Consider the following 15,618-nt stretch of genomic DNA (forward strand, 5'->3'; position numbering starts at 1 on the left):
AGCATTCTTTCTAACATACTTCTAATTATGACAGTATCATTCAATTAGGAATAATAGATTTCCCTTTTTATTGTCCATTCCACCTCATTGCTCCTTCAAGGCAAGAGTTGTTTATTAAAATGAGGCAGTGTGGTGATTGAAATATGGCCAAGCATTTTTAGTTTTCTGCCCTTGTTCTATAGTAATTTCATGGCACGAGAAGTCTTACCTTCCTTCCTCTATTTAATTTCATATTTTGGTGATAGCAAGAGGGCAGCTGGAAAAGAAATGGGTTTTGACCAGAGGCCAGTCTGAAAACATTGCATAAAGAACGATCATGTAACCTCTCTGGAATGCACAGATCCCCAGATCCATGTTTTATTAAAATGGTATGTGATTGTTTTTATCCACTGAATTTGCTGAATAACTGCTGCTGGAAATTATTCTAAGTCTCAGATTTGGATGAATTGACTCTTAAGTGACATCTTTATCCAAGATACTAAAATAGAATACAAGCTTGGAAAACACTATGAAGAAATATATTTATTATAAGTGGCTTCTCTTTTTAGAAGATACATAATGTTAAAGAAGTAGTATCCTTTTCCCCCTTTTTGAACATCATAGAGAAGATGATAAAGTAAAGGATTCTGTCCCTCTTGGAATACATATACACACAATCTGTGCAGTCCCACAATGTCACTTTTCTGCTGTCTTTGGGGGGTTTCCCCTCTACAAATAAATCTCTCACCAGTCATTGGAATATTTTAAATGCAGGCAGGTGTATGCTGCAAATATGATAAAATAGTAGCATAACAGCACAGGACAGGACAGAATGTCCTGCGGTTCACAATAGGCTTCTTCCATTCAGTGATCTGATATATCAGAAAGCCATATAAGCTAAACACAGCCACATCTCTTTCCAGTAGAAGTATTCAACTCAGCAAGGATACACTTTGCAGGACCGCCTGGAACGCAGATTATTAGGAACAGAGAAGTCATTTCTGCTCTTTAGCCCCCAATTTTCATAAAATACGGGAATAAAATATTTTAAGTCAGGACATGTAGATCCAGTCTGGATCGCTCCCTCCCTCCTAATATTCTGAAGCCAGTTGGTCAGCCTATCACCAGTGCATTGCTGCTGCAAGCTTTTCACCTTTGCTGATAAATCATTCAAGTGCATCTCGCCTATTCCCAGGACAAATCGTAACATTTAAACACTACCGGAAGCCAAGAGGGCATCACGGCAACACAACAAAGGTCTTTACCAGTCCAACATTTCCCGAGATGCTTCCTCCTCTTAATTTGCATGCAAGACGCACATGAAGGGCAATTCCATAACCAGGTAGATGTATAGAAGTGTACACTCACCCACAAAAGCGCCAGTGGAGCTATTGTAAAATGCTCTATGTAACTTACCTAGCACATAAATGCAAGGGGATGTATATGTGGGCGGAGCTCCCAATTATATGCATAACTTGTAGGATACTGTGAGTAATTCATGTCCTTGTTGCATTTACACAGCTGCAGTTATGCCAGAGCTATGGCTGGTGTGACTGCAGGCACATATATATTAGGCATGCCAATACCAGGTTATTCTAATATACTGCAATGGAATTGGGGTGTTCAGAGATGCCATTATAGAATAGGCTCCCACTGTGTGCTTTCAGGGGCACCTAAATGGAGGTGCTTGGTTATAGAATTGCCCCCACCGTTAGGCCCCCAAAGCAGTGGCGTAGTGAGGGAGGTTGGCGCTCAGGGCGGTGGTGCCCTGCATCACCGCACCATGCGCCCCCCCAAACTTTTCTGCATTGCTTGAGCACCCCCCCATGTAACTCTTGAAATGTTTGCCGGCACGAGCAGCATCTTCCACCTGCAGCTTGCACCGCCCTTGGCTCCCTTCTAACATCATGACCTGGTCCCATAACCAGGAAGTGATGTCAGAAGGGAGCCGAGGCCGGTATGAGCAGCAAGTGGGAGATGCTGCTCGTGCCGATGAACATTTAAAGAGGTATTCAGGGGCAGGGGTGGAGAAGTGCTGACACCCACGCGAAGACAGCGCCCAGGGAGGTCCACCCTTCTGCCCCTCCCTTTCTTCACCACTGCCTAAAAGGATACTTCATCTTTGACTTCAACGTATCTTGTGCCTCTTCATAATAGCTTGAAATATATTTTACAAAATGGAAAAAAATAAAAAGAAGAGAAAATGTTGCTCATTCCGGTGTCCTCTTCTGTAATGCTATATCTTGTGGCCTATTGATAATTATGTACATGTTTTCTTATTTTCATCTGAAGATAATGGAAGCATATGCAATAACAGTTCTGGATAAGTACCCCCCCCCCCCCATTCTTTTGTTTTTTAATACTTTCATTTAATTTTGTTGGCTCATATAAGTTGCTGTGAATGCTATGTTTGAATGGTGAATACGGAACCTGTTTTTTGAAATGTTTTAGGTGTTAATACTGTGATCAAAATTGTCCATCACAGTTCACCAGAGCGCTTGTTATTGGGGTGGAAGGGTTGATGGCAAGTGAGGGCGATTCTAATTGAGATAGCAGCATCAGATGTCTTTTAATAGGCAACGAGGCCTTTAATGTACAGTGCTGATGGAAAGAGATTTCTGCTGGACTCTTCTGTTTCTCTGTTCTGATTTTTCTTTGTTCTCCAGTGCTTCTCTGCTTTCTCGTTCTTTGTTGTCATGCCTCATTTCCTTTTCTTCTTTGGTTGTCTTTTTTCTCTTCTTCTCTCTGCCTTTTTTTCCTGAAGTAAAAGGAAAACAAAACAAAACAGATTTTGTATGATAAAGCAGGTTGACCTTTCTTCTTGTGTTAGGCATGGAGGTGTGCAGCTGCACAATGCTGACCTCATTGTGAGATCATCAAGGTACACCTGCAAGGTAGAATGCCACAATTAAAATATGTGCTGGGACTTGAACCTCTGGAAGATGAGCACACCGGCTTTTACCCGGTGAGCCACAACTGCTTCCTTGCAGTTCTGGGAGTTCCTACCATGAGAGCTTAGTGATCCTAGTCATGTGAAGATAAAAATGCCTGACAAGATCATAGCTTAGCAGATTCCTAAGCTATCATATCAGATGGGAGGAAGAAAGACATTGTGGAAGCTGCTGTGGCTCAATGGGTAAAAGCCCTGTTCCCATCTTCCAGAGATCATAGGTTCAAATCCCAGAACATATTTTAATTGTGGCATTCTACCTTGCAGGTGCACCTTGATTATCTTACACTGAGGTCAGCATTGTGCAGTTGCACACCTCCATTTGCAATGAAGTAGAAGCCATGCTAAGGTCTGTATCTGATTTTTTTTGTTTTTAAGGTTTAGAAATGAAGTTATGTATGTAATCTAAATATTTTTTTTCCATGTGCTTTCCTTGCTTTCAGTAATGAACTGATTGGAGCACTGTTTAGTCAGAAAAAAAGGGTAGCTTTTTAGCATGAAACCTAAAGCTGTGTTATTTTCAAATGCTCTGCTTCAGTTAATGGATGTTTTCCTCTAATTAGCAAATAACATTGCTGCTTGTCCACAAAAATAGAAGGTTTTGCATGCTATATATCTGTTTTGATGTGCCCTGTTTATGTGGTACCTTATTAAATGTATTTTGAGCTTAATAAAGCAAAAATAAAAACCCAGAGAGCTATTTAGCAAATCACATTAAGGACGTCCAAACTGTGCCTAGAACTCAGGTCTATCTGAAGCCCAAACTATGCTCAAAAGTAGACCTGGTTTTCATTCGCCTACAATGTAGGCATAAGATGGACGCCCTAAGTGGTTCATAGTCAAAAGTGCGCGCCGACAAAGGTGCGCCGAGACAACTGAGCGCAAGGCGGAAGCTCACGCCGAAGAAAAACAGTGTTTTAAGGGGCTCCGACAGGGGTGTTGCTGGGGAACCCCCCCCACTTTACTGAATATAGATCGCGCCGGCGTTGTGGGGGGTTTGGGAGGTTATAACCCCCCTCATTATACTGGAAACTTAACTTTTTCCCTGTTTTTTAGGGAAAAAGTGAAGTTTTCAGTATAATGTGGGGGGTTACAACCCCCCAAGTCCCCCCCAACACTGGCGTGATCTGTATTCAGTAAAGTGGGGGGGGGGTTCCTCCCCACACCCCCCGTCAGAGCCCCTTAAAACACTGTTTTTCTTCGGCGCAGGCTTCCGCCTTGCGCTCAGTAGTCTCAGCGCGCCTTTGTCGGTGCGTGCTTTTGACCTGTCACCCCCTATGTCACTCAGTGCTGTGCAAATGAATTTAAGGATGCCCATATTGAACCCTCGTCTAAACCACACCCATTCCATGCCCACGCCTATTCCGTTAGGCGTGAGTTTTCCCAGTGGGCATCCATGAAATTGCGGAAGCGCCTACAAAGTGATGTCCACATCCTTTGGATGTCCATTTGCCAATTATCGCTCGTTAAGACCCTTAAATGGCTCATTAACCACTTAGTTTGGACGCCTATGTCCCGCTCAGCATTAGACAGGACTTAGACGCCCTTTAGGTGCCTTTTATAGAATCTACTACTACTACTATCTATTGTTTTTATACCACTGAAAAGCGTACGCAGCGCTGTACATTTTAACATACAATAGACAGACCCTGCTTAGAAGAGCTTACAATCTGATTTAGACAGGACATTTCAGGGTTGGGGAGGTTATAGTGGATATAGGTATCTGACAGCAGCAGGTTTGGGGAGATTATAGCGGGTATAGGTATCTGACAGCAGTGAGGGGGAGTTTAAGAGTTGAAAGCAGTTTCAAAAAAGTGGTCCTTTAGCTTGGATTTGAACACTGCCAAGGACGGAGCACGACGTATTGATTCAGGCAACCTGTTCCAGGCAAGAAAGAAGGGACTGAGCCTGGAGTTGGCAATGGAAGAGAAAGGTACAGATAAGAGGGGCTTGCCCGATGAGCAGAGATCACTTGGGGGGGGGGGTGTCATAGTTGGAGATGAGCGAAGAGCAAATGCACTTGTACGCCAGCAAGAAGAGTTTAAACTGTATTCAGAAATGGATGGGGAGCCAATGAAGCGACTTGAGTGTAATGTGAGAATAGCAGCTCTCACAGAATATGAGTCACGCTGCAGCATTTTGAACAGATTGAAGAGGCGAAATACAGGCCCACAGGAGGCCCGAGAGAAGTATATTGCAGTAGTCTAAGTGCGAGGTGACGAGAGCATGGACAAGGGTTTTGGTTGTGTGTTCAGAGAGAAGAGGATGAATTTTGGTAATGTTATAGAGGAGGAAGCGACAGGATTTGGCGGTCTGTTGGATATGAGCAGAGGAGAGAGAGGAGTCAGGGCCTAAGTGTGCATTATGTGAAAATAAGGGATTCAATAATTGCAGAAGTGGCAGTTCATTTATGGACCACTCAAGCTGCTTTCTGATATCCAATAGTTTAAGAAGATGTTAAAGACAACTTTATTTGTCGAGGCTTTTTACTGAATATTTATTTGCTTAAATTGGAGAAGATGTATGCACATTATTTGACATGTATTTTCTTGAAGATTGTGTATGTACTTTGTGAACTGCTTAGGTTTAAGCGGGCTATAATTTTTTAAAAAATGAATAAATAAAATAAATAAGTTGCAGGTCTCCACCTGGTGGTCCAGAGGTGAGTCAGGACAGTAGGGATCCCTCCTGTCTCTGCCGACTCTAGCAATTTTAACCTCCCTCTCGCTTCCTCAATTAGGATAAATAGTACCTTTAAAATTCCTGGTGGTCCACTGTTGAACCAGGGCAGGAGCGATCTTCCTGTGCTCCTGCCCCATGCAGAGCTGCTATCTGAGTGGCTGTTATGAGTTCTCATGGCAACCACGAGACTGTGGGAACTCACAAGGTTTTCACAAGAACTCGCAGCAGCCATTCAGATAGTAGCTCTGCATGGGACAGGAGCACAGAAAGATCACTCCTGCCCCGGTTCACTGCTGGACCACAGGGATGTTAAAGGTACTATTTATCCTAATCGGTGAGGCAGGGGGGAGGTGAAAATTGTTAGGAGTTGGCCGGGACAGGAGCGATCCTTCCTATCCCAGGCCACTGCTGGATCACCAGGTCTTACTGCAGGCTCGATGGAGGCCTGCAAGGCATCGGGAGGGAGGGGGACAGGGTGCAAAGCCTGGCAGGGCAGGAAGAGAGGGGGGACATGAAGCAGAGCCTGGCAGGGCAGGACAGGGGAGGGAGTGAGGGATTGAGAACAGGGCGCTAAACTAGGAAGGGAGGGAGACAAACAGAGGGGGGAGGCTGGGTGTAGAGCCTGGCAGGGCGCCTGAATATAAATATCCCCTTCCCTCCCTCCTCCCCGGTGTATATTTGAGTCAACCTTTTTTTCTCCTTTTTGGGGGTAAAAGGTTACCTCGGTTTATATTCGAGATTATATGGTACTCCAGGAATTAAGTCTACAGAGGAAAACCAGAAAGAAAAACCCATCCACCCGATATTCAGCACTATTTAGGCAGCCAGGAATGGCTTCTGGCTAGCTAAATAGCGCTAAGTCGGCTAACCGTTGATATTCAGTGGGAGATAGCTGGCTATCTCTCACTGAATATCCTGATCAGTAGCTAGCCCTCGAGTTAAGTTGGCCATGTTGATGACCCTAGTGAAGGCTGTTGCCTCATGAAAGGACAAACAAATTGGCATGCCTGAGAAAGTGGCTGGTGCCTTCTCCCTCTCAAATTAGGATGCTTTTGGAAATGCAATAGGATTTGTCCAGAAAAACCTAAAGTTGGAAAAACTGTGTGAACTGAAGTTTTTCAAAATTAATGTTCACTAGAAATATGTGGAACCCCACAGATCAAATCTATATAGTAATCAAATTCCACACAATGTTGGGCACAGATCTCTCAAATAAATGTTCTTTAAGCCCAATCCAAAGACAGGCTCCTCTCCAGCCTGGGAGTGGGAACGATGCAGAGGAGGAGGCGATTCAGTCAGTCCGGATGGAGACAGGATTGCAAAGCCCCGGATGAGCGGTGAGCACAGAAGGGTTGGAGAGACAGGCTCCCGCTGAAATCCGACCAATGGAGCCCAACGCAGAAGCCGGTGAGATCTTACCTACTCTAAATGAGCAGTTTGGGGAGATTGTTAAACCTGCTAAAGTCAATATGGACGACCTGTGGAAAGCTATAGTCACCATGGATTCCAACCTTAAAAAATGCTCTATTAATGGTGCTTGCTGACTTTGCTTCTATTAGCTCCCAGGTTAATACACAAGGGGTAATGTTGAAAGAACAAAGTAAGAATATTAAAAGACATGAAGATCAGATTAGTCAAATAAAGTCTTTGGAGTTGGAGATTATTAAAGAAAGATCTTTTATTCAGAAAAAAATTAGAATACATGGATAATAAGCAAAGAAGGAACAATCTGAGATTGTTGAATTTTCCAAAATCTCCGATAATTCCTCTAGTGGAAATGATGTGGAGATATATAAAAGAGGCTTTGTTGATACCAGAAGAAAGTTTGCCACCTATAACAAGAGCTCAGTATATTTCTACAGGTGGAGGAAAAAAAATGGTTTCTACTCCTAGAGAAGAAGTGGGAACACAGGAAACTAAATTGGATTTGACAAACTTTCTGGAAAACTCACTAGAAGTAATAACCGAGAGAGCTACTCTTATAGTGACATTCGCCTTGGAGTTCAGTAGAGACTTACCCTCTCTTCTACAAAGCCGAGTAGCAACAGCCCCGAAGCCCTTTAAATCTCTATGGGCTTCGGGGTTGTTACCACGCGGCTTTGTAGAAGAGGGGGTTAATGTTTTGAACCTATTTCAGGCACATGAATAATACTTTCCTCAGCTTAACAATTAGAATATTTCCAGATATATCTAAAGAGACACACAAAAAAAGAAAGGACTTCTTGGTTTATAGACCAAGGGTCATAGCTTTGGGTACTTCCTTCATTTTGAAATTTCCTGTAAGATGTTGTGTCTCATTTGAAAGCAAAAATTACTTGTTTTGTGAGCTGAAACAATTACTCGAATTTCTTGTGGCTAAAGAAGGGGTTGGGGTAACTATTGGTTCGACGGCTTCACCAACAGTTTAACGAATAGGCAGTTTGGGGGATAAATAATGTCTCCTGTTCTATCCAATTATATAATTTGCTTATTTTTCCTTGATAGTTTTCTTTGCTCTTGGATCACAAATTTGTGGTCTAAATAATTAATTAATGATTTTCAATATTTGTTAAATTGAATCAGTCATTATAGGACTGATGAGTATATGTTTCTAATCCTTAAGCAAGTATATGTTAACTTGTTAATCATTTTATAATTTAAATAAAGATAACCCCCCCCCCCCCACAGCCCAAACAGCTATTAGATTTTATAGGGCCAAAAGAAGGGTTGGTCTCCTAGTTCATGGATGAATGACCTGTCTACCGGCTGTGAGGGGGGGGGGGTTACCCGTTACCGTTACTCTATATCAGTATTGTATAATTAATTGAATTTATTTTCTCTCTTGATTCTAAATTTGTGGACTGAATAGTTGATTGAATTTTCTAGTATAAATGTAAAAATTTTCTTGTATCTTTTAGTTGGTTATTCTGATCTCTTTTCAAGATTGTAATTCTTGATGTTGAAATGAAAAAGGTTAAAAATAAAAAAATAATAATAAAAAAAAAAAAAAGATAAAGATGCCTTTGGGCTCTAACCGTCTTTTGATTTTTCATTCAGTACTGACTTTGATTTTCTTTCTTTTCAAAAGAATATACGTCTCCCTTCCCTATTGTGATTCCCCTTCCCCGTTCTTTCCTATCGGTTATATAGTTCCACCTTAATTCCTTTTGTTCCAGTTTTGTTTTGTAATTTTGTTTGTTTTGTTACTAATTTGCTGGTTTTACTCTCAGCCTCTTTTACAAAACCGCACCAGCGGCTGCACCGCACTAATGGCCCCGAAGCCCGTAGAGATTTAAAGGGCTTCGGGGCTGTTGCCGTGCGGCTTTGTAGAAGAGGCCGTCTATGTTTTTAGCCTTGTTATTACCAGTTTATGTTATACTCTTTTAATGTTTTGTAAACTGCCAAGAAGTTTGATTTGGCAGTAGAACAAATTTTTAATAAACTTGGAAACTTTGGCCCTGTTTTACTAAGGTGCGCTAACCGATCAGCGCGCTAAATGCTAATGCGTGCAAGTTAGTCTATGGACGCGTTAGCATTTAGCACGTGCTGATCGGTTAGCGCACCTTAGTTAAACAGGGGGCTGGTCGTCATAAACCTTAATGTAACTCTGGGGAAGTGTTGTTTTTCTATAACGGGGATCTGCATTTCTGAAGACAGAAGAGTGCAATCAAGAATTTAAGCTAAGTTCATATGCTTCTACAGTTATTTTGAAATTTATAGAGATTCCACAGTTATCTGAAGTGCACATGGGCTGAATGTGTTGTATTTAAATGCGAATAGAATTGGGTTTTTTTATGCCAGTGAGGAGGCGCATTAAGGTTTGTGAGGACGCCACATAGTCCCAAACTGTACCCTGAGGCCTTTCCAGATTTGATTCGATTTAATGGGTTGAAGAACATATTTTTGAGAGGTTTGTGCTCAACATTATACTGAATTGAAGTTTTTCCCATGAATTTGATTGTGCTTGATCAGCAAATAATTAAAAAAAAAATAAATTTAAAGTCCATCCTGGGGTTGCTCAAAGCCACTGATTACATAAAACGCCATTTTTCTTAAAATTTGCTATTATTTTTGCTTAATGGAGCAAATTTGTTGGTATTATAGCTATAACTTTTATGTTTTCTCACTCAGCAATGATATTGATAGAAAGGCATTTTATGCAAAAAAAATCTAGCACTATTTTATTAAACGAACCTTCAATATCTGCACTTTATTATGGAAAATAACATGTATCCTACTTTGCTAATAGCTAAACACGTACACTTTGGTGTAGTCATCTACCAATGGTGATTCAAACATTCAAGAATTCGATGTCTTGAGATAGGATAAAGTCTGTGACGCTGCCCAACTCCTTGCAACAAGGCCTCATGTTGATACCATGTTTCCGTGAAAAAAAGACCTACCCGAAAATAAGCCCTAGTTGTATCAACCCCGGAAGACTAACCCGAATGTCCCTGAATTCGCTGGCAGCAGCGCTTCCACCCCCCCCCCACATGCAGCCAAACCTCCGTTGACCCTCCCATCTTTTCATCTCTCCCTTCCATCTGAACCCCACTGACCCTCCCACCGCAGAGACCGACATACATAACATCGGACTTCTAGACAGCATAACCAACAAAAGTTCTATGTGGTTTACAAAATATTATCAAAAACATACAATAGAAAACATAGGATCAGAAATTTTAGAAAAAAAGAAGATTTTCAATTATGTTCTAAATTATTCATAACAAATTTTGAAAAAGAAAAGTTTTCAGTTATTTTCTAAATTGTTCATGAGAAAGATGTACGTATTAAATATCGAAAATCTTTGTCGTAATGTGCTGCTTGATAGGCCAGCATGTGGTCAAGATATTTCTTACTTTTATATCCTTTAACTGATGGAAAATGAACAGAGCATGTGACTTTCTACTATTCTTGTAAGGTGCTATAACAAATATATCAGCTAGATATGATGGAGCTAATCCAAAAGCAACTTTATAGCACAGACATCCCAGCATCGTTGGCAGCAGTCTAAACAGGCTGCTTCACAGTCTTCTCCCCCCCTGGGTCCTACCCTCTGCCACATCACTGATGATGTCATCAGTGACGTGGCACAGGGAAGGCCCCAGCGGAAGAAGGTCACGAAGCAGCCTGTTTAGAGTGCTGTAGACGCTCATGTTATAGGAGGGAGGTATGTCGGTCTCTGCGGTGGGAGGGTTGGCGGGGTTTGGATAAGAGGGAGAGATGGAAAGATGCGAGGGTTAGCGGGGGTTTGGCTATGCAGGGGGGTGGGGAGGGAGGGATAGAAAGATGCTTGCTCAAGGGTTCTGCTGCATGGGAGGAAGGGAGGAATAGAAGCTGTGCAAGGGTTCTGCTGCATGAGGGCTGGGAGGGAGGGTTGAAAGATGCTGCAGAGGGAAGGCACAAGGGGTTAGGGGAGAGGGGGAGGAAAGATGCTGCACATATGGGAGAAAGAAAGAAAAGAGAAAGAATTGGAGTGAAGGAGAGGAAGGGAGAGCTGATCATTGTACAAGAAAAAAATAAGACCTACCCTGAAAAAAAGCCCTAGTGTGTTTTTTGGACCCAAAATTAATATAAACTGTCTTATTTTGGGGTAAACACGGTAGGCTAACAGCTTGCGGTTCAATCCTTCTAATTTCATACATAAATCATCGCTAAATGCTGTTTTTGCGGTTTGATCCTTCTTATCATCGCTAAAATGCTGCTTTTCCAAAGAGTTTTTTCCTTGTACCTTTCATGCTCATTGTTCCTATTGTTTTCAGGTTTTAATGTGTTTTGCACATAGTATGCCAGTTATAATTGTTATATAGTTGTTTAGTCTCTGTTTTCTGTTTTTATATAGGATATTGTAAACTGCTTTGATACTTTCTGACACTATGGTATACCAAATTTTACAAATAAGCAAACAAACAAAACGTATACACATCTATTTAAACACTGCACAAATCCAGAGAACAATAAGTCATTAAGACGCATGCATAACAAATGAGGTTCAACGTGGATAAGTGCAAGGTAATGCATGCCGATAACAAAAATCATATATACGAATACAGGATGTCCGGTGCTATACTCGGAGAGACCTGAGAGTACTTGTAGACAAGTAAATGAAACTGTCTGTGCAATGAGTGGCGGCAGCAAAAAGGGCAAACAGAATGCTAGGAATGATTAAGAAGGGGATCAGAAACAAATCTGAAAAAGTTATCATACCGTTATACCGGGTCATGGTTTGCCCCCACCTGGAATACTGCGTCCAACACTGGTCACCGTACATGAAAAAGGACATAGTACTACTCAAAAGGGTCCAGAGAACAGCGACAAACTTGGTTAAGGGACTGGGGGACTGCCGTACGAGAGGCTAGAGAAATTAGGCCTCTTCTGCCTTGAAAAGAGAAGACAGAGAGGACACGATCGAAACATTCATGATATTGAAGGGAATTGACTTAGTAGAGAAAGAGAGATTGTTCACCCTCTCCAAGGTGAACAGAACTAGAGGGCACTCGCTAAAGTTAGAAGGGAAAAGATTCCGTACAAACGTAAAGAAGTTCTTCTTCACCCAGAGAGTTGTAGAAATCTGGAACGCTGTTCTGGAGGCTGTTATAAGGGAAAGCATCCTTCAGGGATTCAAGACAAGGTTGGATAAGTTCCTACTGGAACAGAACATACACAGTAAGGCTAGACTGAAATAGGGCACTGGTCTTTGACCTAAGGGCCGCCGCGTGAGCAGACTGCTGGGCATGATGGACCACTGGTCTGACCAAGCAGCGGCAAATCTTATGTTCTTATGCTTTGACAAACGACTCCTTCAAACTGACTTTTTGAGTGGAGTAGGAGTAGCCCTAATGTTAAGTGCAGTGGACTGAGATCATAGAAACAGATAAATGATTGCAGAGAAAGGCCAAGTGGCCCGTCCAGTCTGCCCATCCGCAGTAACCATTATCTCTTCCTCTCTCTAAGAGATCCCACATGCCTATCCCAGGCTTTCTTGAATTCAGACACAGTCTCTGTCTCCACCACCTCTTCCGGGAGACTGAAAAAAGTATTTTCTTAGATTACTCCTGAGCCTATAACCAGGTTCAATTCCCACTGAAGCCCCTTATGATACTGGGCAAGTTACTTAAACCTCTATTACCTCAGGAACAAAATAAGTTAACTGTACTTTATATAATATGTAAGCCACTTTGATTTAATTACAGAAACATGGTATACCAAATCCCATCCCCTTTCCCTACTTGTAGCCCTTGATGGCATTTCTCAAGCACACAAATAAGTGTGCAGATTTGTAACTCCCCCTCTATGTTATACAGAGGACAAATATGAGGGATACAATGATCAAGTTTCCTGACTCCTTCAATGATACCAGTTGCTTATTTGAGTCATTGTGATCCTTAGGCCTCTATTCTGCTGTGTAGGTTTGAAAGCATAGGGGAAACCCAGACATGTCTTCTTTTTAGAGGACTGTCCAGGTGGATTTCTAGAACTCAGCAATTTGTCCAGGATTTGCAAAGCCTGCGCTTGGGACCTTGTCATAGGGGGCGCCTCTGAGCATGCGCGGATGAGACCCGATGACATTGCATGCACGCGCATATCATTGTTTTGCATCTGTGCATGTTCGAGACCCTTCAGACACGGCTCCAAGCTCAGGGAAGACGACGAAGGTTTGTGTGGGTGCGTGACTGGGGGTGGAACAGGACGGGGCCACATGTCCTCTTTTTTAACTTTAAAAATCTGGTAACCCTATGAAAGCACACGAGTCCCTGTATGTCAAATGAAGTGATGTTATATCTTTCTTAGCTTGTAGGTGACAATGGACAGGGCAGGATTAATTCGTCGAGGGCCCTTAGGCACACAAGTACACTGGGCCCCCTGCCTCGCCCCACCCCACCATGCGCCCAGGTGGAAACAGGAAGCTGCATCAGAGGGAAGCGGCACCGCTTGCAAAATTACTTGTGTTGCTTGCTAGTCTTACTTTCCGTTATGGGGAGGGGCCACATTGCTGATCGGGGGGGGGGAAGAGGGGGGTTTCCGCGTTGCTGATCGGGGGGAGGGCCCACATTGCCAATCGATGCTGGAGGGGCCCATCGCCATTTGGAAAAAAACAATGTTGATGCCCTCCTTCATCGGGCCCCCCTGACCATTTCGGGTCCTAGGCACGTGCCTAGTGGGCCTATTGGTTAATCCTGCCCTGATAATGGGTATTTCCTCTTGCCATCTCCTTCTGTTTACCCTATTCTATGCTTGATGACCCAGATGAACTTATCAAATCATTTGGGCAATTATCAAGTATATCACTTCTTACTGCCTAACAGCAGTGCAAATTTCCAGCTGCTAACTTCTGTCAAAGTATGCAATGAGCATGGGACTCTACATTAGTTATCCTGGCTTCGTCATACAGTAGAAGACCTTTCTCTAAATCCTAGGTAACAGTCCTGACTTTCTTAAAATCTTACTTTCTTATTCTTGTTTCCGCAATGACTTTTTGTAGTTAGGTTACGTCAGAATTTTTGTAACAGCTTGGGCAAGTACCATATTTTTATGCTCTTCTTAGTTCATGACGTGTGTCAGTCTATTTGGAGTACTTCCTCCACCCAATTCCAGATGTTGGTGTCATCAGGAGAGCAACTTTAAAATTCCCAAAAAGGGATAATAAGAGTCATGAATATTACAGTGAAGCTGATAATATACTGTATATATAATGCTGAGCAGAGACTGGTCTAAAATTGTTTATGTAAAGGGTGTGTTTATTTTGGTTTTCCCAAGGTACAGTATATTTGAGATGTGTTTTCTTAAGAACAGAATTTGAATACTTTAATTTGCCAGTTAATGAAAAATCTCTCTCTCAGAGGTTTTTCCTAAGTTCCAAATAGAGTTGAATTAAACCCAAAGAGAGTGAAGGACAGAGTCAAGAAGTTTCTAATATTGGTAAATTGATATCCTATGAAAATCTGGCATTGTTGCTGCTTTAAAAAGTACACTATGAGACACCCTCTGCCTCCCAGAAAAAAATTAATATGCACCATGGCTAATGTTCCATGTATGTTGCAGGAGGAGAGGAATTGCAAAGTGTTTTCCTGCTTCATAACACATTAATTTGAAAGAAGCTTCTGAAACTGATCATAATAGCAAGCTCATTACTAAAATGACATCTCTTTGAAAATTTTGTTCCAGCATTCCAAAGAAACTATTCACCCACATGAAATGAAATGTATAGAAATGATCCAGACATTCAGTGTTTGACATTGTTATCTTGACGTCTACTCAACTCATACAGCTCCTCTGACCCCAGACACAATGTTTTCCATATACTATACTGTAAAAGTGTCCATACCACTCCCGGACCCCACCACTCACTGCTGCTGATTTATGCATTTCTTTGTCTAATACCAACGCATCCGTTAGCAGAGCATTTCTGTCTATTAGCTCATTTCCATAGTTAAATACCACAGGAATGGGCAAAATCAAAATTAGGACATGGCTATTACCCTGAGTAATACGGAAACAAAATTTGATGGCAGGTGACGACATCAACTTCTATGTGGTTGGCCAATTTTTCCACTGCAAAACAGCTGACTTGAATTTCCTTTCCCATTTCTGCTCTTGTGATTGCATGTACTTTTATATTGCAGATAATTTTAGAAGTAGCATTGTGTCTAGTGGTCCTGAACGCTAGGGTCACAGGGATGAAGCAGGAAACTACAGGCCGGTGAGCCTCACTTCAGTTGTTGGAAAAATAATGGAAGTGTTGTTGAAAGAAAGGATAGTGTACTTCCTTGAATCTAATGGGTTACAGGATCCGAGGCAACATGGTGCCAAATGAACCTGATTGAATTTTTTGATTGGGTGACCAGAGAGCTGGATCGAGGACATATGCTAGATGTAATTTACTTAGATTTCAGCAAAGCCTTTGATACGTTCCTCATAGGAGGCTGTTGAACAAACTTGAAGGGTTGAAGTTAGGACCCAAAGTGGTGAACTGGGTTAGAAACTGGCTGTCAGACAGACGCTAGAGGGTGGTGGTTAATGGAAGTCAC

The 15,618-nt window shown here is 42.2% G+C and overlaps 1 protein-coding gene across 4 annotated transcripts in view; it reads right to left on the reverse strand.

Moving 5' to 3' along the window:
- Positions 1 to 507: 507 nt before the first annotated feature.
- The window catches only part of RSPO3 (R-spondin 3), a 231,684-nt gene continuing 216,573 nt past the window's right edge, over positions 508 to 15,618 (reverse strand). For all 4 annotated transcript variants that reach the window (XM_033938932.1, XM_033938934.1, XM_033938935.1 and 1 more), the window contains one exon: positions 508 to 2,737. In XM_033938932.1, the coding sequence (XP_033794823.1) occupies positions 2,568 to 2,737 (170 nt within the window). In that variant the 3' untranslated portion in view covers positions 508 to 2,567. The remainder of the gene's footprint in view (positions 2,738 to 15,618) is intronic.

This window comes from Geotrypetes seraphini, chromosome 3, assembly GCF_902459505.1.
Source record: "Geotrypetes seraphini chromosome 3, aGeoSer1.1, whole genome shotgun sequence".
Lineage (NCBI taxonomy): Eukaryota > Metazoa > Chordata > Amphibia > Gymnophiona > Dermophiidae > Geotrypetes > Geotrypetes seraphini.